Source organism: Chenopodium quinoa, unplaced genomic scaffold (assembly GCF_001683475.1).
Source record: "Chenopodium quinoa cultivar QQ74 unplaced genomic scaffold, ASM168347v1, whole genome shotgun sequence".
In the NCBI taxonomy this organism is placed as follows: domain Eukaryota; kingdom Viridiplantae; phylum Streptophyta; class Magnoliopsida; order Caryophyllales; family Amaranthaceae; genus Chenopodium; species Chenopodium quinoa.
This window is the reverse complement of record NW_018744369.1, coordinates 628,848-653,915: the sequence shown is the minus strand read 5'-3', so window position 1 is coordinate 653,915 and position 25,068 is coordinate 628,848. Positions and strand designations below refer to the sequence as shown.

Genomic DNA, 25,068 nt, shown 5'->3' with positions numbered 1-25,068 from the left:
GCGACGGAAATTTTCCCTTGCAAAAAGGCCAAATTCCGTCGCAAATAGCATTTCCGACGGAATTCCGTCGTAATTGTCCGTTGCAAAACGTTTCGTAGGAAAAAAAAGAATTTCCGAGGGAAATTCTGTCGCAAATGTCTTTTGCGACGGAAATACCGACGGAATAACATCCGTCGCAAGAAAATCTGACTTTCAAGTATTATCTGTCGCAGATTTACGACGGAAAAATCCGTCGTTGAATAATAACTTACGACGGAAAAATCCCTCGCTGAAGGTCAATATTTGCGACGGAATTATTTTCGTCGGTAATTTGCGACGGAAAATTCCCTTGCTAAAATATTATTTGCGACGGAACAATCCCTTGCTGAAATATTATTTGCGACGGAAAATTCCCTTGCTAAAATATTAATTGCGACGGAAAATTCCCTTGCAAAAATATTAACTACGACGGAAAATTTCCTCACTATTATATTAATTGCGACGGAAGTTAAATCCCTCGCAAACTTTTAACTTTTGCGAGGGAATTTTCCGTCGTTAAGGATTGTGTCAGCAACGGAATATTCTTCATTTTTCCGTCGCAAATGAATTTTGACAAACTAAATATTAATTATTTCCGTCGCATAATATATTTCACAAAGCCAAAATTCTAGTTGTCCAGCATTAATAACCTATGTTCCTGCACCTAATACCTGTGAAAATTAAAATCATAAACCAATTTTGGAAATATAAATATATATATTTCCACAAAAGCTATTCTGAAGTTAAACATATCTAAAAGCTACATAATGTATAGTAATTCTACAAAAGCGGGAAAATCATCAAATGCTACATAAATTCTAATTAACTACTTGTCCGTACTACATAAACCTAAGCTAGGCTAAAAAACTGCAGGGGTACCTTGGCTTGCTCCTCCACTACCCGGGTCATCCCTAGGGTCTCGTCGCTGAGGCTGAATGGTGGAACAGGTGTCGTTGCCAAATCGTCTGATGAAGTCATTCCACCTCTCCTCAGCTCTCCTTTCCATTTGGGCTACTTCAGCTTGAATTTGAGCTTGCATCTCAACTTCCATTTCACTCCGAAGTTCACTTTGTATTTCACTCCGGAGTTCATTGCGTATCTCACTACGAAGAGCCTCCACCCTATGGTCCATCTGGTCTTGCATCTAACTAACAACAGACGGTGTGTACTGTTGTGAAGACCTAGAACCTCGACCCGTCCGGTTGCCAAAGTACAGCTCTGCACTTTGGCCAAGTCCCCTCACTCGACCCTTCTTGTTGCGACCACCCACACTTTCCCAAAACAACTCATTAGGACTCTTTTTAATCCCTTGAGTGGTGGCTTCTTCAACATTCTTCTGGTAGTTCTCCTACAAGATAGACATTACACAATAATATATAGTTTAAACAATTACCCAACAACATAAGTTACAAGTAAAGCAAATAAACATATAAGTGAAGACTTGAAATCACATAAAAGTAGCAAATTTATAAGTTTTTGGGTCCATATCCTCAAAATGAAGCCATTTCAAGCCAAAATGGGTACTTACATGCCTATTTTCTTTATTTCTTAACTTTTAAACTCATTCTTTCTCAAACCATCCCATATTTACATATTTATAAGATTTTATGACTTGAAATCACATAAAATTAGCAAATTTATAAGTTTTTGGGTCCATATCCTCAAAATGAAGCCATTTCAAGCCAAAATGGGTACTTACATTGCCTATTTTCTTTATTTCTTAACTTTTGAACTCATTCTTTCTTAAAACATCCCATATTTACATATTTATAAGAGTTTATGACTTGAAATAACATAAAAGTAGCAAATTTATAAGTTTTTGGGTCCATATCCTCAAAATGAAGCCATTTCAAGCCAAAATGGGTACTTACATGCCTATTTTCTTTATTTCTTAACTTTTGAACTCATTCTTTCTTAAAACATCCCATATTTACATATTTATAAGATTTTATGACTTGAAATCACATAAAAGTAGCAAATTTATAAGTTTTTGGGTCCATATCCTCAAAATGAAGCCATTTCAAGCCAAAATGAGACAACATACCCGCTGTGGTCCAACCAGACAACTTTTAAACTCATTCTTTCTCAAACCATCCCATATTTACATATTTATAAGAGTTTATGACTTGAAATCACATAAAAGAAGCAATTTTACTAAGTTTATGGTTCCATATCCTCAAAATCAAGTCATTTCATACACATTATGGGTTCTTACATGCCTATTTTCTTTATTTCTTAACTTTTGACCTCATTCTTTCTCAAAATACCCCATATTTACATATTTCTAAGAGTTTATGACTTGAAATCACATAAAAGTAGCAATTTTACTAAGTTTTTGGGTCCATATCCTCAAAATCAACCCATTTCAAGCCAAAATGGGTACTTACATGCCTATTTTATTTATTTCTTAAATTTTAAACTCATTCTTTCTCAAACCATCCCATATTTACATATTTATAAGAGTTTATGACTTGAAATCACATAAAAGTAGCAAATTTATAAGTTTTTGGGTCCATATCCTCAAAATCAACCCATTTCAAGCCAAAATGGGTACTTACGTGCCTATTTTATTTATTTCTTAAATTTTAAACTCATTGTTTCTCAAACCATCCCATATTTACATATTTATAAGAGTTTATGACTTGAAATCACATAAAAGTAGCAAATTTATAAGTTTTTGGGTCCATATCCTCAAAATGAAGCCATTTCAAGCCAAAATGGGTACTTGCATGCCTATTTTCTTTATTTCTTAACTTTTGAACTCATTCTTTCTTAAACCATCCCATATTTACATATGGAACCTTCAACTCGAGCCTTGTTCCCAATTTTACGTTTCAAGTGATTAAGGAACCTGCAATTAAATTAGTATAAATAATTGTGTAAATAGGTCATGACTATGAAGGTTTTTTATTAGAGAGGAAGTGAAGGGGACTTTGATTTACCTTTCGAAGGGATACATCCATCTCTATTGAACAGGACCACATAACTTTCCCTCATATGGCAAATGAATAGGTAAATGCTCCACGGAGTTGAAGAATGTCGGAGGGAACACCTTCTCAAGCTTGCAAAGGATTTCAGCTATGTTTTTCTCTAATCGCTCCATGTCACCAACGGTGATTGTGTAACAACACAAATCACGGAAGAATTGACTGATCTCTGTAACCGCATTCCAAATATGGGTAGGGAGTAATTCCCTCAAAGCAGTAGGCAACAACCTCTCCATGAACACATGGCAGTCGTGGCTTTTCATACCATGAAGCTTACAACCTTGTAAATCTACGCATCTGCTCAAATTAGAGGCATATCCATCTGGAAAACGCAACTGTTTAACCCAGTCACACAACACTTTTCTTTGAGCCTTATCAAGAGCAAATGGGGCTTTTGGCATGTACTCTTTTCCCCTACCGTCCTCCTGCAGATGAAGTTGTGGCCTTTTACAATATTTAGCTATGTCATTTCGAGCCGATGGCGTGTCACATGTCTGTTTTTTCACATCCATAATGGTGTGGATTAACTGATCAAAGAAGTTCTTTTCAATGTGCATGACATCCAAGTTGTGACGGATGAGCAGATGCTTCCAATAAGGAAGCTCCCACAACGAGGATTGCTTGAACCACCCTTTTTTTGCTCTTTTGAGATGTTTCAATGCCTCCGGCCCATCAGTTGCCCTTGGAAGGTGTCTCACACATTCCCACAATTCCTCACCTGACATGATGTGTGGCGGTGAACCTTTTTTGACTTTGTTTTTACAAAAAGCAGTTTTACTATTTCGAAAAGGGTGATCTGTTGCAAGGAATTGGCGATGGCAATCAAACCAAGAAACTTTGCCACCGTGTTCAAGCCAGAATGTTTTGCTTTTATCCATAAAATAAGGACAAGCCTTCTTACCCGCTGTGGTCCAACCAGACAACATACCGTAAGCTGCAAAGTCACTAACAGTCCAAAGGATGGCTGCTCGAAGATTGAAATTTTGTGTCCTCGAAATGTCATAAGTATTTGCGCCTACTTCCCATAATTGTTTCAACTCTTGTACCAACGGTTGCATATACACATCCAAATTGCCCTTAGGGTTCTTAGGACCAGGAACGAGCAACGAAAGGAACATGAATTGTCTTTCCATACACATTGAAGGAGACAAGTTATAAGGGGTAAAAATGACAGGCCAACAGGAATATTGTCCCCCAAACTTACCATGCGGAGCAAAACCATCTGTACACAAGCCAAGTCGAACATTATGAGGATCATTGGAAAATTCTGGAAAGCATCTATCGAGGTGTTTCCAAGCTTCACTATCACTAGGGTGCGCCATTGTGCCTTGAACTCGAGGATTTTTCGAATGCCATGTCATTTCCTCCGATATGTTCTTGGTTGCATAGAGCCTTTGTAATCTCGGTGTGATCGGAAAAGAAATTAAAACATTCAAAGGCACTAAACTACCTTTAGAAGTCTTTTTGTATCGGTCGCTACCACACACCCTACATGTAGATAGCTGAACATCATCCTTCCAAAACAGCATACATCCTTTCGGACATGCATGAATCTTTTCATGAGGCAACTCCAACCCCTTCACAATCTTCTTCACCTCATAGAATGTGTTGGCCATATTGTTATTGTTAGGAATCGCCTCATTGACCAAAGAAGCAAACCCGTCAACACATCTATGGGGTAAATTATACTCACACTTAAGACTAGTAATTCGAGCAGCCATCTGTAACACAGACAATGAACTTCCTTTGTATAATGGTCTTTCGGAAGCCTTTAACAAATCTAGGAAATGCTTAGCTTGTGCATTAGGCTCCTCCTCTGCCTTTTCTGAATGCCCTTGATCTTCATTATGACCAAAAGCATCGAAAACCATTTCACGGTATTCATTTGACGGTCCTTCAGGAGCTCCCGGAAAGCCTTCCCCATGACACATCCACTCATAGTAATTAGGTATGAAACCCTTGCGGTACAAATGAATTTTAACAGTTTCCGCATCCCAAAGTCGTTTGTTCTTACATTTCAAACATGGACACCTAACTTCATTCGGGTTGCTACTCTCGGGATGGTCTTCCACGTATTTAAGGAATTCATCTACCCCTTTCACAAATTCCGGATTAATAGAATGCCCAACCTTCCTTTCATACATCCAGCTACGTTCTGTTCGTTTCATGATTACAACTTCTACACAAACTCATGAATATGTATAATCACATTAGTCACAACGCGTATTGAATATTCATTAACCATCTAAATGTTAAAAATATGATAATAAGATTGTACATGATGTCCAAAGGTCCTTATCACTCCAACCTAACCCATCCTTGGACATTTAATCTCACTAGCGAATGTATGCCAGGTTATCAATTCTATGGAAAATCTGGTAGCATTTCCCTTATGTTCTCCAAGTACACGATGTAGGCTATTAGATAACCCGTCATATGTACCCAGAGAACATTGTAGAGAAATGATTAGCCAGGATATTCCCTAGAATCAATAACAAGGCATACATTCACCACCTAAGTGAGAATAAACGTCCAAGGACAGTCCCAACCGGGGACTATCCAAGACATACTCCTAATGAGTATGCCTTGAACGGGTATCTAGGCAAATGATGATGCAAATGATTCATTCATAAATATATCAAGTAAATATAACACGCTCATTTAAAAATATGCCAAGCAAATTACATAACACAATCATTATAAGTAAACCTAATATATCATAATCATAATTAAATTGATATAAACAATTATATAGTAATCATTACATTTAAAATTATATAAAACAAATATATTTTACTAAATTAACTAACATGCTTTAAATTAAACTAACATACATTATATTAAACTAAACAAAACTAACATACATTATTAAATAATAATAAATTAAACTAAACTAACATACATTATTATAATAAACTAAATCAATGTAAACTAACATATCATGAGGTACATTTTTATAATAAAATATCAACCTAAACTAACATATCATGTCATACATTATTATACTAAACCAAACAAAATTTACATGTCATGTCTTACATTATTATAAAAATGCCAAACCAAATTAAACTTAACTAACATATCAACCATTATTATTTATTATAATAAACCAAATCAAACCAAACTAACATTTATCTAAGTCACTAACATGCCAAGTATAAACTAAAATAACAATTTTAGAAATTAGAATGTCACGAACCTATAGATCTGCACTTTTTATTGAGATTCAAAGCAAGGCAAAGATACAAATCCTGCAAATATTAACAATTAAACATTAATTAAGGTGTAAAATGTCAATATTTATTTTAAAAAAATGAAAAAATAAGTCAAATTATGTTCAGAGTTCTTACCAGCGGGAGGATGAAGGTGGTGGTGGTTCTGGTAGGAGGCGGAACGGTGGAGCCACCTGAAACAAAAGGGGTGTTAGGGTTAAATAAAAAAAATAAAAATTAAAATATAAAAAAAAAATAATAATAATAAAAATACCTCACCGGCGCTGCAGCCGAAAATCTTGGAATGCCGCCGGCCGGGTAGGTGTGACGGCGGCTGCTACAAGCCGGTGGTGGCTGTTCACAAGCCCCGGTGGTTAGTGCGAATTTAAAAAAAAAAAAAAAAAAAAAACCTAACACCGGAGGTTACCGTCGGGGAGAACGGCGGCAGCGGGATCCGGTGGTCAGGCGGAGGCGCGCTCAGGCTGAGGCGACGGCGGTGGTCAGGCGGAGGCGCGTCTTCTTCTCTTTCTCTTTCTTTCTCTCTCTTTCTCCCTTTCTTTCTTTCTCTTTCTCCCTTTCTTTCTTTCTTTCTTTCTTTCTTTCTCTCTCTTCCCCCGTGTTTTTTCCCTGGTTCTTTCTGGTTTGAAACCTAATTTCTAGTTCAAGTATTTGCGACGGAATTTATTTCGTCGGTAATTATTTTCCGACGGAAAATTTCGTCGCAATAAATTTTGCTCGGAATTTTCGGTCGCAAAATTAATTTTCCGACAGAAATAAATTCCGTCGTAAATTTTGCGAGGGAATTTCCGTTGCAATTCACATTTTCCGACGCATTTTAGCAACACACTTTATTCCGTCGCTGAAATTAAAGTTTGCGACGGAAAAATAGGTCCATCGTAAAAAATCCGTCGGTATAAAGCCATTTTCTAGTAGTGCACATATATATATCCAACTAAATTCATTCATCTTCTTTCACGGTTGTACCCTCTCTCTTTTTTTCTTTTAAATTTGGAAATGAAACAATCTGACTAAATATGAAAATAATTAACCCAAGTAACAACCCGTACATTAAACGGGCCAAAAAACTAGTTAAATAATTAATAAGACATCTTAAAAATGGGACCTTGTAATACCGACTTCACCATACCCCACCTTAACCCCCATTTCCCTCTTCTATTCTCTCACTCAATCTCCCTCATTTAAATCCTCCGCTCTAAATTCTTATCACTACCAACACTTCAACTATCAATCAAACCTCCTCTCCGTACTACTCAACACTTGTTAAACAAACACCCAAAAAAAAAAAAAAAAATGACGCCGAAATTTAGAAAATTACTCCCAATAGAAGAAGACCATAACCCATCTGTTTTATCATTCTCACACTATTCTCCGACGCATTCGCCGTCGAAAAATTACCAAAGAGAAGATAATCCCACTACTACGAGTAATTATTACAACAATCTTAAGCTCAATCCTCCCTTTGATTCTGCAATGGCGTTAACTGTTTTAGTCCTTTTAACAGCTTTGTTTTTTATGGGGTTTTTTTCGATTTACATTCGTCGTTTTAGTGACGAATCCTCGGTCGACCCGACCCGACGACGTCGGAGCTCCGGTACTTCTCAGGGTGATAATAGTCTTCCTACGACGATGTCGTATTTGTCGAGGTCGAGGGATTCGACGAGAGGTGTGGATGCAAAGGTGGTGAATTCATTGCCGGTGCACGCTTATTTTCCTGGGGAGGCGAAGCAAGGGATGATTGATGACGTGGAATGTGCAATTTGTTTGAGTGAGTTTGAGGAGAAGGAATTAATGAAGGAGATACCTTATTGTGGTCACGTGTTTCATGTTGAATGTATTGACACGTGGCTTGAGAGTCACGTGACGTGTCCGCTTTGTCGGACGGCGAAGCTGTTGGTGGAGGAAGAGGAGGAAAAAATAAAAATCGGAGTGGCGTCGGCAGCTGTGGCGGTGGCGGTAGAGGTGGTGGAGGGTGGAGATGGTGGGGGGGAGAGTGGTAGTAGTAGTGGTGAGAGTGAAGTGAGATTGGTGGTGGAAGGTGGTGACACGTGGAACGAGTAGAGGAGGGAAGTGGGGTCTACAACAGGTGATGAGAGGAGAAGTACTAGTTGTGGGTGGTTTGGTGAGAGAGTTAGATTGCATCGGTCATTGAGTTTTTGATGGCTATCAAAAATAGAAAATGATGAGAGTGTGTTGATTGCATTAAAATTATTTGTCTTTTTCTTTTTTATTGAAAGACATGTGAATTTGTACACAGGTAGTGCCGTAGTGGTAATGAACTTAATGAATGTTGTACACTATTGTCTAAGACGGTTTTGATATATTTAGACGTAGTTTGGTTTAAAAAAAATGCTTGTATAAATGAGCTTAATTAGTTCTTTGTATTTCATTTATGCTTTATTATTAGCTTAATTAGTTCTTTGTATTTCATTTATGCTTTATTATTAGTTCTATCTCAATATTTTTTTTTATTAGTACTTGAGAGGAGAAAAAGTTAAAATGTGGCTTATTCTTAAAATGGTCCATCTAAGATGTTTATAAGTTAATTGTCATATTATTAATTGTCTACCTCAAGTTCGATGTCAAAAGGATATGCATGTATCAATCTATGGTTTATTGCCAATGGTTCTCTTTTACCAAAACTAAAGTTGAATACATATGAATAAATGCAAATGATTCTCTTTTACCAAAACTAAAGTTGAATACATACATGAAAATGAAAGTCTTTATATTTCAATGATGGTGGTGTGTTTGTATATTTCGTAACATATGTGACCAATAACTAATGCTCAGCCAGAATTAATAAGGTGTCTCGTATAAGCAATGTAAGGATATATAATTTCCTTCCGATCTTACAACTACAAACCCAACTACTAGAAAGTGTAAAAGTACAAAACAATTAAACTATTCATTGCTCGACAATAAACTGAGATTTGATGCTGTTAAGATTGTGATAGTGGAGATACGAAGTTGGGATTGAGAAGAATAAATAGGGAAGACTAAAGCAAGACATGAAGACATGAAATAAAGAGTAACACACTTTAATAAGAGAAACATTCTCATATATGTACAACCATGATCCATGAACAACAAGCACTTGAAATTCTATTATAAAAAGAAGAGTACAATGACATGAATTTTTAGGGGTGAATTGTACGTTACAAGAAGGAATCAACTCGAAAAGGATTAATATCCTCAAATATAAGAATAAATAAAACCCCAAACAACAAGTGATAGAAAATCCATTATATAAAATAAATCACGAATTACTTGGACTAAATTATATTATCTTCGTTTTTTTTTTTCAGTCGACACGTTTTAACTTTAGCACTATTCATACATCTTCTTTTGACCCTACTTTGTAATCTAATATATATATATAAAGGGGAGTTTTTTCCCGAGTATTTAGAGAGCCACGTAGGATCTAATTTTCTTAGTGTGCCATGTAGAATTATAAATTTTAGTAGTAACCAATTAAATAGGAGATTATTAAAATCTTTTATAATTAAATAATTCAAATGTCACGTAAGCAAAATTGGCGAATGAGATTTTTCAATTTAAATTAATTAAATATAAAATATTATCTTTTGATATTAGGAATTTTATCTAAATATATAACAAATTTTTGCACATAAATATATGTATAAAAAAAATTATTTTTAAAAATTCAAACAAACCGTGCATCGCACGGGATTCATCTAGTTTATATGTAAAGAGAAATATAGTCAACTGAGATCTGGTTAGATTCATCACAATGTATATATTCAAAATATCAACTTTTTAATAATTTTTGTTTATTAACAATTAAAAATATTAATGATTGAATTTGTGTATTGACAAACGTGACTAAAGAAATGTATCAATTAAAAAGAAACGGAGGAAGTAAATTACAAGGAAAAAAACAAGAGAAGTAGTACAAAAAGAAATATTTGATATAAAACATTAAATTATGTGTGTGTATAAGAGGATTTTCGTTCAATTCTTGTTTTCGTAGAAATTGTAAACTTTATAATGGAGATGAATTAAATAAGAGTTTATTATAAGTAATCTTTATAAGCCAAAATATATTGTATATATATAAGAGAAAAGCTTGAGGATCGTAGCTTTGGAGGATTTATATATTATGTAGGTGGATTGCTCCAAAATATTACCCAATACCAATATACACTATGGTAGATAGTGAGATCATGAGCATATATGCACATGCTAGTAAATTGTAAAAACTTCCTCATAAAAGTGCTCCAAATTTAACACAAGATGCACTAAATTCTCTAGAAATCATTACCATTATACGGGGATGTTTCTACTATGGTCCACTTTATTTGGACCATCACTATACTTAATTATCATTGGTCGAATTTTTAATTATTTTTTAACCTTGGTCAAACACTATTTTTAGTATTTTCCTTTTTTAATTCAATTTTTATTTTCCAAAATATAATTATTGAATTTCTGAAAATTATTTTATGATTTTCAAAATTTATTTATTAAAATCAGTTTTTAATTAAATAAAAAAATAACATTAAATTAAAATAATCAAAATAAAAAAATTATTCATCAATGTTCTTCATTATTCATCATTGTTCTTCAAGTTTGTTTATCCATGGATGAGATTAACCACCATTATGGTAATATTTAATTTGTCCCGTAAATACACTCGCACATCAATGAAAATTGAAAATATGCATCGATTTACATATTATATGTGAAGAGTTCATTCGAAATTTGGATTCATGTATGAATCTGGGATTGTATTTAATCCTAAAACAATAAGTGTTAATTGGATAATCGCAAACAAGGGATGAAAAATCGGTCATTATATGAATGCGAAAAAAAAAAAAAACAATTTTTCGAAATCTGGGTTTGTGAGCTAATTGGAGAAGACAACGAGTTTTGTTTTGGAATACTTGTTTGATCCGAAAAAAAAAAGATATAGTTTTCGATTTTGTTTGCATATAAGGTATTAACCCAAATGCTAAGAGGACATTACCTATAAAACGCAATATTATTGTTTATTTGGTGTACGACCATACGTTATTTTGGACATTGTTAATAATTAGGTCATACTGTGCATGCATTAGTATCCTAATATTTTTCTTAATTGATAGCAAATAGGATCGTGGTCCTCAATCCTCATTCACTAGCTAAGTCACAATTTACATATACCAAGTTTGGTATCAATGATCACTTATATATTAGCTATTGTGGTTTGATTTCTGTATGCATATTCCTCAAAATTTTAACTCTCAATCAAACCACCTTTAATTTAGAGCTATTCTAATGGCAACCTAATTGTCAAATTAGATGATTATCTTCTTATCTATCATGTGACCCAATGGTTGGATTACTTGAATACTAGTTTGTTATTAATTTAAATAATGAACCGTCTTCGATTATTATTATAATTTTACAATAATTAAGGAGATTGAGACCAATTCTAAATATATAAGTAATGTCATATCCTAATATTGGACGAATCCCATATAATAACCAAATGAAAAAAAAAATGTGGAGGTGAGCAATTACATGGCAAACCTTTTTTTTTTTTTTTTTGGAAAGAATACAATGACAAATTGTTAAATATAGTAAATATATTTTTGTATTTATAAATTAGGAAAGCCAATATTCAACCCCTTATATTTAGGCTAAATACATACTACTATTGCTAGTTGTTTCCTTATAATTAGGACATATCATGCTTCTGTTTTGTATATACATGTATTCTAGTTATATTAATGATAATGGAAAATATTATTTTTCCTATTTGTTAAAATAGCGTTACATGTTAAATGTGATTTTTTGTATTTTGTTTTTTACCCAATGTTTAGTACTACGACTCCGCGAGTATCTTTTTTTTATTAGTTTAGTTTCATTTTTAATTTATAGTCTATATTTTATGTGTCATAAAAATTAATTGATAACAACACTATTGTATATCATTGATTTATTTCCTTAATAGTACGTTAAATATTATAATAGAATATTTGAAAAAGATTTGGACGACAATTTATATGGGATAACTTATGTTTCATTTAGTAACAATATTTCCTAAAAATAAGCAATCAACAGCCATCATATAGGAAATATTCTTCAATTAGATCTTAAATCTAACACATTCCATTGTTAATCTAAATTTCAATTTTGATTGGTTGCTTTAAATATATGATTTTTTACCTTATAGAAAGATGGTTTAAATTTCAAATTATTACACAAACCAAAAAACAAAAATTAATGTCCAAACCTATATAATGAGCAAATTGGTCAAAGGAAGAAGACGCAATTTTAGGATACAAAGATATATAATGAGCAAATCGATTAGAGGAAGAAGACGCAATTTTTTTTAAAATATTCTTCTCATATACCTTGTTTGATACGTAGAACACAAGTGTGAGTTTTGTGATCTGTTTATAGTTCAGGTTTTAACTTATGTGTACTTTGGTTATTACCTAAAAAAGAAAGTTTATTGAGTTTGACGAATGACCATATGTATTTTGGATATTGTGAAAATTCCAACTTTATGATTTTTTTAACGTGGAGATGAGGGAAACCAACATTTTGATTTTATTTTACGATAAGCATGTCAAAAAAATCAGAAAATATGATCTTATTTTAGAAAAAAAAGACTTAAAGTGTTTCCTTGAAAAAAAAAGATAGATTTAAAATCATAAACCTTAATTAAATTATGGTATTGTCCTAATTTTATCTTTTTTATAGGGAAAGTACGTAAATTTTTATCCTAAGATTTTGTTAAGATTCTATTAATCAAATTGCGTGAAGAAATAACAAAATCTCAGGAAAATCTAAAATTTAAGGGAAAGTAAATCATCTATTATCCTAAGATTTATTAATATTTCATTTACTAAATTTTATCCTCTTTTTAAATTCATTTTACACGATTGTTTATCAAACATTCCAGGTTTATTGCATAATTAAAAATATATATTACTATAATTCTAGAGCCCTTTCCCTAAATAATGTTGGGAAATTATATAATTCCCAAATTACAGCTACTCTTTTTTTAATTCCCATTATACCATCCACGTCAGCTAAGGAAAAAAAACCGATTTTTTTTTTCTCGGTCCAGCAACAAACCGGTACTTGAAGTAGCGGTTTTAGTTTTGTAAACCGCTACTTGAAGTAGCGGTTTTCCTCAAAACACCGCTACTTGAAGTAGCGGTTTATGAAATTAAAACCGCTACTTCAGGTAGCGGTTTATGGGTTTGTTTTGTAAGTTTTCTTTAAAATCAAAATATTTGTAAATCAGTAATTAGTAAATACAAACCGCTACTTCAAGTAGTGGTTTCTAATATGTAAACCGCTACTTGAAGTAGCGGTTTTCAGTAGCACATCGCTACTTGAAGTAGCGGTTTTCTAATAAACCCGTTTTTTAAAAAATTCCCACTGAACCGGTGACGTGGTCGGTATGGTGGGAATTAAAAATTAAAAGACTAGCTGTAATTTGGGAATTAGATAATTTCCCAACATTATTTAGGGAAAGGGCTCATAATTCTAGGCGTGATAAAAATCAATAATTTTACAAAATCATAAGATATGTCAACAAAATCAATAAGATATATATTCTAATATTTAGATTATATTAGAATATAATCTTTTGAAATTTGAAAAATATACAGATTTTAAAATCTTATATACAATAATAATAAGATAAGAAATTAGGAAAATATCCTTATTATAATTGGTGATTGAATTTTTTTAAAATAATATTTCTAATGTTAAAAGATATCCTTAAAGATATTGATTCCATTATATTTATTTATATATATATATAATCATTAAAATAGATTCATTTTATTTTTTGTACATGTTTAGCTACAAATATTTTGCAAATGCCGTAAAGTACTTTAAAATAATTGGTTATTTCTAAATAACGTATGATCATAGTCGTTTAATATTTAAAATGTATATAATAGGTAATGTCCAATCCGTATGTGGGTAAATTCCTTAAACACAAATACGATTTGGAATTTGGTCTATTTTTTTTTTGGATCAAACCGTGTTTCCAAGAAAAATCATACATTTTCTAATTAGATTATCTTGAAGAAAGTAGATTACCGAATTAAGAAAATAACAAGATATTAATGAATTATAAATCAGTAGTGGTAATGTCCAAAAGAACTTGATGTCAACATATGTTTTTAATAATTACAATTTTCATAACAGGTAATGTCCTATCCTTTATTTGGGTAAAACATTTTACACAAACAAGATTTCAATTTCGATTTCCCTTTTTTTGGATCAAACAAGGTTTCGAAAAAATAATGATGCGATTTCTTTTTCAGATGTTCATGACAAACCCCGATTATCGTAAAACTTAAAAATTGTTATATCGATTATATAAAATCACCGTTTTTGCAAACGTTGACTAATTTAGTACAATCCAAACCTATTATTTAGAGATTTAAATCGCTGCCCAAATTCGCAACGACTACAACTTTTTGATATCTTAAAATTTCGCATTTGCTTTTTGAATCGATCCATATTGTTATTCGCTTTCGATGCGCAAGTGAATTTAATGGACATAGATCATGTGTTTGTGTTTAATCTCATCCATGAATGAAAAAACTTGAAGAACATTGATGAACTATGAAGAACATTGATGAACAATTTTTTTATTTGATTTTTTTAATTTAATCGTTTTTTTGATTTTAATAAAATCTGATTTTAATAATTAAATTTCGAAAATGTAATTGAAATGATTTTCGTAAATTCAGTAATTAAATTTTGGAAAATAAAAAAAGAATTAAAAAAGGAAATAACTAAAAATAAGGTTTGACCAAGGTAAAAAAATAAATAAATAATCGACCAATGGTAATTCAATATAGTGACGGTCCAAATAAAGTGGACCATAGTAGAATTTTTGATTATACGGAGTATTATACAAGATAATACTACGAAATTCTAGAAATGTTAAGCGCCATAAAATTAAGTACTAGAATTATGAGCTGATTAAATTATGATTTTAAATTATTTTTTAATTATATAAATAGAATCCCACTAGCATGTGTGGTCGTGTGGATGAGTATAGACGTATAGCAGCGCTTAATTAAGCCCTTTAAACAATTCGATTAAAGCTTAACTTTTATTCGATACTACTAGATAGTATAAGAAGCAAAAATAAGATAAGAAACTTCTAGGAGCATCTAAAATAATGCAACACTGGCATATGAACAAATTCATTTAATCTAAAGAACTCGAAAGTGACCCAATCATTTTTGTCGAATTTATGGACCGCTATTCATTAATGTGGATTTTGTTGAATATTGTTAGTGTAGCCTGTGTAGGGTCCCAATTTCCAATTTCATTATTAGTTATCTAACTTTATACAATTTTGTGATGTATGTGAGCCGTATATTTGTAGCAGCCATAGTATACTAAGTTGCTGAGAACGGAGTACAAGCTAAGGAGGGAAATAGTAAGATTAAATTTGTGTATGTCGTTAAATCCCCGAATTTGGGGTTACTACTTACTAGTGTACTACCCTTGTCTATGTGTACTACCCTTGTCTATGTGACTCTTATGTTCCGTGCATATCTAGTCACTCAACTAATAATAGTGACACCATCTACAATTATATCCTGTAGTTATTGAGTGTGGTCGCGTGGTTAGTACATTGTGTGGCTCACCGCATTGATCTTAATAATCTAAATCTCTAATTCTATTTGGTTGTACCTAAATAGTGGCTCATTGTACATTGGTCGTAATACTCCAATCCTATTTGGTTGTACCTATATAGTGGTTCATTGAAAATTGGTCTTAATATATACTCCAATCCATATCCTATTTGGTCGTACCTATATAGTGGTTCATTGAAAATTGGTCTTAATATATACTCCAATCCATATCCTATTTGGTCGTACCTATATAGTGGTTCATTGAAAATTGGTCTTAATATATACTCCAATCCATATCCTATTTGGTTGTACCTATATAGTGGCTCATTTTACATTGATCTTAATACTCCAATTCTATTTTGTTGTACCTACATATAACTACTTCATAGAATAGAGATGGCAAATTAGATATGAACAAAGTTGAATATTATTAGTACCATGATAGATAGTAAGAGTAATTGGATGAGAAGAATAAAAGAGTACACATAATGTATAAAATGTGTAGTTTTCAAATTTCAATTGTGTACATATATAAAGATAAAAGTTTGCTCTTATATGTGCATTAGAAACACTAAAGTTGGTGAAACTTGAACAAAAGGGACTGTTCTCTTTAGCTTAATTTTAGTTCATTTTAGTTCAGTTCAGCTCTAATCATTGTATCGGAGTATTATTTAGTGATCAACTGTGGTATAAACTAACATGACATGAATTGATGGTCACGAAAACGGAAGAAAATTATATTATAGAGATTACAATCAGTTTATTGTTAATAGGTAACTCGGTTGGTTAGAGCAAGCTTCTTTTCGGGTTCCAAGGAATTCTGGTTGAGATTGATAATTTTCATCCAAATTAAAATGTACATAAACAATTGAATCTCATTACATGAGGATGCAATTCCAAGGGATTTGTGGAAATCGATTGAATAAAGCAAAAGTCGGACGGTCTGTTAATTATTTGCTTAACCATAACCCTAAGTACAACCTAAACATAACCAAAAATCAAGCAACATAATTAGTAAAATAAACATAATAACCTACACAAATACTAATTACAATGTAATATCAAAGATCACGACCTAAGAAAAACCTAGTGAACCCCCTTTGTACATCAACAACAAAATGTGGGGCCTTCCTACAACATAAACAAGTCAGGTAATTAATTAATCCAATAACATTCCCTAAAACAAATTAAAACGTCAACCCTACCAAAAAAAAAAACCATAGGTTATATATATTACGACTTAGTAAACTCCTTGGATTTCTTAGAATCATAGGTTATATAATTAGTAACAGCCTTACTCCCTTCAGCAATAGCATGCTTACCAAGTTCACCAGGTAACACCAACTTAACAGCACCTTGTATCTCTCTCGCCGACATCGTCTGCTTCTTACTATACTTAATGAGTCTAGAAGCTTCCATAGCAAGTCTTTCAAACATATCACTCATAAAATTATTAATTACCGTCATTGCCCCTGACGTTATTGCCATACCCGGGTGCACTTGTTTTAACACCCTATACACATACCTTTTATACCCTTCTCCTCCTCCTTCCCCTTTCCTCTTCTTCCCCCGCTTTCGGCCCGTTGTCGATACCGCCTTCTTTACCTCTTGGGCTTTGTTTGGTGTTGTTGGGCTTTCCTTTTTAACTTGCTTATTGGGTTGGGCATCCTCTTCTTGGGTCTCGTCTTCGTCGTCGTCTTCGATGGGGATTGACTTGGTTGTTACGGAGGTTTGCTCCTCCCTTTTCTCGGTGACTTCGAGCTGGGGAGATTGGAATTGGGCTTGGAGTTGGGCTTGGGTTTGGGCTTCTTGTGATCCAACTTGAGAAATGACTTCAATTGTTTCTTGAACAACTTTGGTGGTAGTCTTAACTACTCTCCTTCCTTTTTTTGGAGCCATTATTTCTTGCCTAACTTTTGTTTTGTTTTGTTTTGTTTGATTATGTTGTGAAAATGAAGAAGATTGAAGAGGAAGTTTTAGTGGTTTAAAGGAGTGTGTAAGTAGTGGTGAAGAGGGTGTTCTAGAGGACGACACATGGGGGACACGTGTCGAAATGGGTTGCTACGTGGGGTAAAACTGTAAAAGAGTGGGAGATTTCTGGAGGAGTGAGTGGGGTGAGTGGGGTAACTGGTAAAGATAACTGTAAAATTGTTTAAAAACACAAAAGCATAATTTGAATCTAGGTTTTTCATTGAGAAATGAGATTAAAGTCTTTGATTGTAGTAATTGCTAGAAAAACCAAAAGAATTGTAGTACGAATTGATGATATCATGATAATATGCTTTTTTTTGAGTATCTAAAATGAGTTAACAAGGTTTTAAATTTAATTAATCTTGATAAGTAAGTGGCCTAACTTTATGTTATGGCTTTATTATGTTAACCCTGGTATTACTGTATTAGTTCAACTTATATATATTCTGAAAATGGAAAATGCATTAATATTTTCATGATACATATGTTCTACCTATATTCTACGCATGCTACAATGTTACATGTATTTGTTAAAAAAAAACATTCACATTAGTTGTCGCTAACAATTATAAATGCAAAACAAATCTAAGAAAAAAAATAAAAATGATACACCCATGACCCATGAACACATATAGTATGAGTAAACAAAAAGAAATAAATGGATGAAAGTGGGTATGCTGGTGACCAAAGAAAAGATATAGGAAGTATTTTATATAATTAAAAATAAATAATACAAATTTTTGTACGTGGCTAGCGACACCGTTTGACCATTTATCAAAGGGGTTACTTTATTAGTGTAATTGGGGTTACCTAATCAGATGGTCAGCGTCTCAGCAATAAAAAGTTACTTGGTCAGTGTTATATGATTATTCAATTAGTTTTATAGGGAGTTAAACAGTCAGCATTTTATAAGTGACTATACATTGTAATCAGCCACACACAAAACCAGCTAAAACATAAACCGTTTATGAGAGTACAAGTACAAAATGCAAGGATTGGCTCATGCTTTAATTGGGTTTGGACCAGGATTGATGTACTACGCCACGACAAACCAAAAAAAGACTCAATTGGGCCCTAACTACAAGTTGAGGGTCTGGCTACGCCCACATTAGGAAAAAAAAGGCCCAACCTCAACACGTGACCCAAAGAGCCAGATTTGTTTTAGCATGGACTTGACGGTTGGGTATATTTTAAGGTTGGACCGGCCCCAATATGTTTTAATACTTCTTCTGTTCTTTTTTTATTGCACCATAAGGGGTTTTTACGCTTGTCAATGCATTACTTTGGCTACTAATATCTTTAATTATACTTTTGTTAAAATTATGCGTAAAAAATTGATATTTGAAAAGGAGATTTCAAGACGAATCTAACTAGATCCCATATGACTATGTTTTTCTTAATATATAAATCACAAAAGATGGTTAAAGAAGATTAAGTGAATAGTGTAAAAGTCCTTATAGTGCAATAAAAGCAAAACGGAGAAAGTAAATACTTTCTCAATGAACCTCTAACAACTTAATCTATCTCTCACTCTCGTATTTATCTTTTAGTTGTAATAGTTTGACAACTCTTACTCCACATATTCACGAGGAGAATATCTATACCATCAACATATCCTTTAATACTTCATAATTTTAAGGTAAGATTATGAAATAATATATAATGAAAAGTTGTTTTTGCTTCTTTGATTATCCAAATTACAAGCTATATAAAATTTGTTATATTCACCCGGGTGTACTAACACCCAACTAACAACAGGTTATTTTTTTTAGTAAACTTAATGTTAGTTTTTGTTCTTTATTTGATGATAAAAAGAAAAACAATCATAAAAAAAAAAAACAAATACGCATGGATGTACGATGACTACATCATAATAAAACTCACACTATTTTACATTCCCCTTGGACGTGATATTTAAGGTGTAGCTTGGACAACCAATAGCGCGCATTGGTATTTGAATTATCAACTTCTAAAGCCAAATCCAAATTCTTCTTAGCACCCGGGTAAAGATTACAATGAGCAGCAACAATTAGATCAGATTGAAGCATTAGCATATCAGACCAATACAATTCATCACAATGCATGCCTAGTTAAAAATGAGTATTATCAACGCAAACTAAGACGAGTATGTTAGCAAGAGCTCATAGAGTAATTGTTAAAATTAACAAACACATAGTTCGATAGCTTAAGTTACAAAAGGGTGAACCACATCTTCATAATACAATTTTGATATTGTGAAGGCAGGCAGAGCGTACCCTCTCCTGACTCGTGCTGCTCTACAGTGTACACCAAGTATCTCTTGTTACCAATCCTTTAGAACTCCGAGGGCTTCATCCACTTCCTCTCTATTTGAGGAGGCGAAATATCATAGGTTGCTAAAACCTGAATCCAACCACATTCCTTGACGACTGAACCATATTCTTCTACAGTTATCCGAAGAGTACCACTAAACACTACATTCTCAGTTGACGCATCTGTCAAATATACATCAAGACAAAGGTGGCTATCTAGTGGCACAGCCACCTTATCTCTTGACAGTGAAAAATAGCCTCCCTCCAACAACTTCTTAGGCTTTTCTTGTGACGCATAGAACAAAGTTGATCTATAAAACAGTTTATCATACTCACAATCAGAAGCAACTTTGCTGCTGTAAGCGCGTATATGACCATAAATTGCACAACCACCAACACCATGTAGTCTGTCTGCAAGACGGATTTTCACAGCAGCTTGAACAGCATCTGTATAGAAGATTGAATGCACTACAGCATGCCCATCTTCACCCTTAACAATAGTGGAAGCAGGTTTATTGCAACACTTATCATGAGACATTGCTGAGTACATAACAGCCCCATGACATATGTTAACATTATGATGCTTGTCGTCGAGGTCGAGGAATAAAGTCCAAGAATGGTTATCAGACCTTACACAATTTGGAGGACCAACCAAATGCAGTTGTTGGGTTCCATTTGGAAATATTATAGAGTTTTCATTATCTGAAGGTTTGAACATATCAATACCACCATCGACATCAATTATGTTATCTAACAACCTCACAAAACCTTCAAGTTCAACACTTTCGATATCATCAGTGTAGTACCGTTCTATCCATACTGAAAATATTTCAACCATACAACCTGGAAATCTCTCCATTGCTGAATAATACCATTGCATCCTTGAAGGTATTATTTATAAATTTCACTTTGCATCTCTCCATGAATCTTGGGATCTCCGACTATAAAAAGAAACCATTAATATTTTTCTATGTATTGTGAATTAAATTAAGGCCGATTTATAAGGAAATACAGTACATCATAACTTCTGTACATAAATTTTATCATTCTTTATGAAATCCTTTTTAATTGTTATCCATATCGATGTTGTTTTTATTAACGACACCAATCACATGAATAATTTTATCATTTTTTAAGTTGTTATCCATATGAATAATTTTTTATTTGGTTTTTGTTTTTATACCTATTATATTTATGTGATTTTGGATATTTGGGATAACAATAATCATATATTATGATTTTTTGTAATTATGTTTTGTTTTTAATATCACTTTTTTGAAAGCCCGTGAAACTTGTTAATAGGATTAACATACAGTATTTTATTTGAAATAATTAGATAAATCATTAGATTAGTATGATAATTTTAATTTTTCATTTTTTTATATAGTTTTTTGAACCATAGAAAGATAATGGTAGGGTAAAATTAATAAATTGAGGATAGAATTAATAAATTTTTAAAAGATAAACATATTTTATTTGAAAAAATTAGATAAATCATTAGAATAGTATGATAATTTTAATTTTTGATTATTTTATTGTTTTTATTTCATCCTACGTGGCACACATAAGTATGTGACGCTTTATTTTTTTTTTAATTAACAAAATCTTACGTGTCTCCCTAAAAAGTCTAGAAAAAACTCCCCTTTATATATATATATATATATATATATATATATATATATATATATATATATATTAGATTTCTTTTATTTAAGTTTCTTAATAACTGCAAAATCAACCCAAAAGGGTCGAAATTTTGGGGATGGAGGGAGTAGAAAATAAATCAAGTACATGCTTTTTTGATATTTATTGAATGTTAATTACGGGGTATCTGAGATCAAGCGACGTAACTTCTCCATTATTATAAGTTTAGAACATACATATACAAGTAATGGGGTGTTCTCATTCTTAATTTTAATACTATACAAACTTCCTCATAGGCAGAGTAATTAACTTGATTCAATTCGACATCGATCACTCTTTTGATCCTACATTGAAAAAATGAACAAATAAGGTCAGTACTCGTATAATTTCATATCAATCAGGTGAAAATCTCAAAGATATGTGTAGTTGAATCATTACCCATTAGAATGAACCTCCTTTGTCGTAAACGAGTTCCAAGGAACTTGCTCCTAATCGATGATAGTTTTGCAACAACATCGCTCATTTCCAACCTTTCTCGTGGCACTTCAGCTGAGCAAGAGTGTGCTACTCCAAATATCGAAGTCAAGGCCTCCAACGTTACTTTACTACTCGTATCATTAATCTCCTCTTGATCTATATCTTGAAAACGAGCGCGATCTATAATTGAGTTCATCTGTTCTGGCAAAGCTTCTTTCACAAAGTGATGTAGGCTCAGCCCACCTTCGAACATTTGATCAGTAGGCCTCTTACCTGTAAACATCTCTAGTAAAAGGATCCCGAAACTATAGACATCGCCGCTAGTAGACACCTCATTTTCCAAACCATACTCTGCAGTTCTTACAAATATAAGAAATTGATTTGATGAATAAATAGGTTTGTTACATAGTACTCTACATTCAAACAAAACCGATACTATTTTAGAAAATGTAACAAATATTCCGAACATGAGATATCTTTGTCACTATTATAGTTACCTGGAGGAGTGTAGCCGATAGTTCCCCTTACTCCAATAGAGCTGGACTGATTTAGAGGAGAGTTAATGATGTCTTGTAGGAGAAACTTGGCTAGCCCAAAGTCACTAACACGCGCAACCATTTCATCGTCAAGGAGAACATTGCTTGGCTTAAGGTCACAATGAACTATGGAAGCACCACAATGATGGTGAAGATAATCCAAAGCAAATGCAACATCGATCACAATGTCAAGCCTTTGGCGAAAATTCACATTCCTTGAGCTATTACTTGATCCTTCGACACTAATGACTGCTTCCGATGGATCCAACCAATCATCCAAGCTCCCATTCCCCATGTACTCATAAACCAAAGGCTTGAAATCTCTTCCTTGATAATCCACTCTCGAACAAGCTGTTATCACCTTAACTAGATTTCGATGCCTAATTGTTTGGGCCTAGTCCATTGTCCTAAGCCCATTGACATGGAATTACGAAAATACCCCTCCATGATCTAGCAAATCAATAAACGGAGTAAAGTACGGATTTACCCTTAATCTGTCCAAACAAGTACAACTTCTTGCCACCTGAAAGTACATCTATAAATAGCTCTCCATTCATTAATGATGGTAACTTTTTCCTAATTCTATACCTTCTCTCTCTAAAGTACTCTTTCTTTCTCTACTTTCTATCTCTAGAAAGTACATTCGTTGACTTAAGCATCGGAGGGGCTTTCCCGGGTCACACCCCCGGGCCAGTTAACCTTCTTTCTCTTTTGCAGGCCTAGCTGTCGGACAGCAAGGCATAGCGGAGGGAAATTCGGACATACATTGGACCTAGTTCTAGGACATCTTGATACCTTACTACCCTAAGACTCCCAGGAGCATTCTGTTTCTAGAAACAGGTGGCGCCGTCTGTGGGGATTGCTAACAAAAAGTCATGGTGAACACTAGGCGTCCCCGCAGCACCTATCAAGATGCTACTAGAGAAGCTCCGAATCTCTCAGTTTGGCATAAGCATGAAGTCGAGGAAAATATTAGAGGCAAACCCTTATACAAGCTGATCTCTCATCATTTTATAACTCACTCAAATGAAATGAACAATTCCAGAATCATGGGCAAGCCGAGCCCCCAGCTAGTCTACATTAGGCTCTCGGCATGCCCCACCGAACATCAAGGCCCTCGGCTTGCCTGGCTACCCCCTGGGCATGTCAGCATACCCTCTCGACCTGCCTAGCTACCCCATCGGCCTGCCGGCATACCCCCTCGGCTTGCCTGGCGACCCCTTCGGCCTGCCAGCATACCCCCTCGGCCTGCTTGGCTACCCCCTGGGCATGTCAGCATACCCTCTCGGCCTGCCTGGCTACTCCCTCGGCCTGCCAGCATACCCCCTCGGCCTGCTTGGCTATCCCCTTGGCCTGCCAGCATATCCCCTCGGCTTGCCTGGCTACCCCCTTAGCATACCTAGTCGAAGGCCATGTTTCTATTAACCGCCTCGACATGCCTAGCCGAGGGCTATGCCTCTAGCTATCATCTCCTCGATATGCCTAGTCGGGGGATATGCTTCTATTAACCATCTCGACATGCCTAGGTGAGGGATATGCTTCTATCAACCGCCGTTGAAGGCTATGCTTCCATCATATCCTTAGCATGCTTAACCGAATGCCATGCTTATATCAACCTCCTCACCATGCCTAGTTGAGGGTTATGCTTCTATCATCTCCTTGGCCTTCTCGGCATGCCTAGACGAGGGCTATGCCTCTATCATCTTCTCGGCATGCCTAGCCGAGGGCTATGCCTCTATCATCTCCTTGGTATGCCTAGCCGGGGGATATGCTTCTATTAACCATCTCGGCATGCCTAGTTAAGGGTTATGCCTCTATCATCTCCTCAGCCTTCTTGGCATGCCTAGCCGAGGGCTATGTCTCTATCATCTCCTCGGCATGCCTAGCCTATGGATATACTTATATCAACTGCCGTTGAAGGCTATGCTTCCATTATATCCTCACCATGCTTAGCCGGGGGCTATTCTTCTATCAACCTCCTCGGCATGCCTAGACGAGGGATATGCCTCTATCGTCTTCTTGGCATGCCTAGTCGAGGGCTATGCTTCTATCATCTCCTCGGCAAGATTCTATCATATTCTCATCATGCCTAGCCGAGGGATGTGCATCAATCAACCCCTCATCATGCCTAGCCGAGAGCTATGCATCTATCAACCCCTCGGCATGCCAAGCCGACTTAACATGCCTAGCTAAGGGTAATGCTAAGGTGCAAGCATCCCTCTTGAAGATGAACTTTACAATATCAAGGACGTCATTCACTCAAGGGTCTTCTACTCACAAGT

General features: G+C 34.2%; 3 protein-coding genes across 3 annotated transcripts; 1 reads left to right on the top strand and 2 right to left on the bottom strand.

The window, feature by feature from the left end:
* Nucleotides 1–2,983: 2,983 nt before the first annotated feature.
* On the bottom strand, nt 2,984–5,173 carry LOC110696802. The gene has a single exon (XM_021874138.1). The coding sequence runs from the start codon at nt 5,171–5,173 to the stop codon at nt 2,984–2,986; it is 2,190 nt and encodes a 729-aa protein (XP_021729830.1).
* A 791-nt stretch (nt 5,174–5,964) lies between these two features.
* LOC110696830 (RING-H2 finger protein ATL57-like) lies at nt 5,965–8,647 on the top strand. Its single transcript, XM_021874162.1, has one exon. The coding sequence runs from the start codon at nt 7,529–7,531 to the stop codon at nt 8,294–8,296; it is 768 nt and encodes a 255-aa protein (XP_021729854.1). The 5' UTR covers nt 5,965–7,528; the 3' UTR covers nt 8,297–8,647.
* An 8,152-nt stretch (nt 8,648–16,799) lies between these two features.
* On the bottom strand, nt 16,800–18,522 carry LOC110696845 (histone H2B, embryonic-like). Its single transcript, XM_021874182.1, has one exon. The coding sequence runs from the start codon at nt 17,764–17,766 to the stop codon at nt 17,101–17,103; it is 666 nt and encodes a 221-aa protein (XP_021729874.1). The 5' UTR covers nt 17,767–18,522; the 3' UTR covers nt 16,800–17,100.
* Nucleotides 18,523–25,068: the final 6,546 nt, after the last annotated feature.

Excerpts from the sequence above, each read along its gene's own strand:
- LOC110696830 (XM_021874162.1), top strand. The coding sequence starts at position 7,529 with ATGACGCCGAAATTTAGAAAATTACTCCCAATAGAAGAAGACCATAAC.
- LOC110696802 (XM_021874138.1), bottom strand. The coding sequence starts at position 5,173 with ATGAAACGAACAGAACGTAGCTGGATGTATGAAAGGAAGGTTGGGCAT.
- LOC110696845 (XM_021874182.1), bottom strand. The coding sequence starts at position 17,766 with ATGGCTCCAAAAAAAGGAAGGAGAGTAGTTAAGACTACCACCAAAGTT.